Source organism: Penaeus monodon, chromosome 29 (assembly GCF_015228065.2).
Source record: "Penaeus monodon isolate SGIC_2016 chromosome 29, NSTDA_Pmon_1, whole genome shotgun sequence".
NCBI classification, from domain to species: Eukaryota; Metazoa; Arthropoda; class Malacostraca; order Decapoda; family Penaeidae; genus Penaeus; species Penaeus monodon.
The window spans coordinates 33,417,148-33,417,945 of record NC_051414.1 but is presented as its reverse complement, the minus strand read 5'-3'; the positions used below and the strand labels follow the sequence as shown (position 1 = coordinate 33,417,945).

Below are 798 nucleotides of genomic sequence, written 5' to 3'. Positions count from 1 at the left end.
GTTGCATTCCAAAACTCAGCATCTGCATGCTTTGAATTCCATCCCGAAAGCACGAAGGCGCAAAGACCATTCCCTAAGCCCAGGCCAGCATCACAACCACCTGGCTTTCGGGAGGCGCCCCCCCTCGCTCCTCTCCTCCCGCAGGCTCCCGCCCCGGCCCGCCCGCGCCGCCCTCCGGCCCGCCCGCGCCGCCCTCCGGCCCGCCCTCCGGCCCGCCCGCGCCGCCGCCAAGCTCAAGGCCGAGCGGCGGCCGCCCTCCACGCACCCTGCCATGCACGCCAGCACGCGCAGGTGGCTTTCTCAATCGCCTCCCGCCTTTTCCCGCCGCCGACCTGGCGCCCAACCCTGCCTGCGCCCGGGGCCCCTGGGGCGCCCGGGGCCCCTGGGCCTCCCGGGGCCGCCGAGGACGTCATGCAGGCCGACGCTCGCAAGCACTCGAGCGCCGTGGCCGCCCTCGCCCTCCTCCCCGTCTGGCGGCCGCCCTGCGCCTGGCCGCGCCTGGCTGCGAGGCCGCCGCCGCCAGGGCGCGGGCGAAGGGCGCCGAGACCCACCTGGAATCCTCGAATTCGACGAAGGCGAACGGAGGCCCTCGGCGGTTCTTCAGGTCGATGAACACGATCTTGCCGAATTTGTAGAACAGATCCTCGATGTCCTTGGTCCTGATGTCGGGGGGCAGGTTCCCCACGTAGATGCGACACTCGTTGTTTCCTCTCCCGTAAGACATGATCGCAAAAAAGCCGGCGCGTCGTGCACCTCCTCCGCGCCCGAGCCGGAATGGCGGAATGGCGTCCCTCGCGC

At 70.9% G+C, this 798-nt stretch overlaps 1 protein-coding gene across 3 annotated transcripts in view; it reads right to left on the bottom strand.

Moving 5' to 3' along the window:
- The window catches only part of LOC119592184 (serine/arginine-rich splicing factor 1B-like), a gene marked incomplete in the record, with an annotated part of 17,363 nt that extends 16,565 nt beyond the window's left edge, over positions 1-798 (bottom strand). For all 3 annotated transcript variants that reach the window (XR_005230416.1, XR_005230417.1, XM_037941014.1), the window contains 1 exon segment: positions 552-798. Coding sequence is in view for 1 of the 3 variants with exons in the window: in XM_037941014.1 (XP_037796942.1) it covers positions 552-724 (173 nt within the window).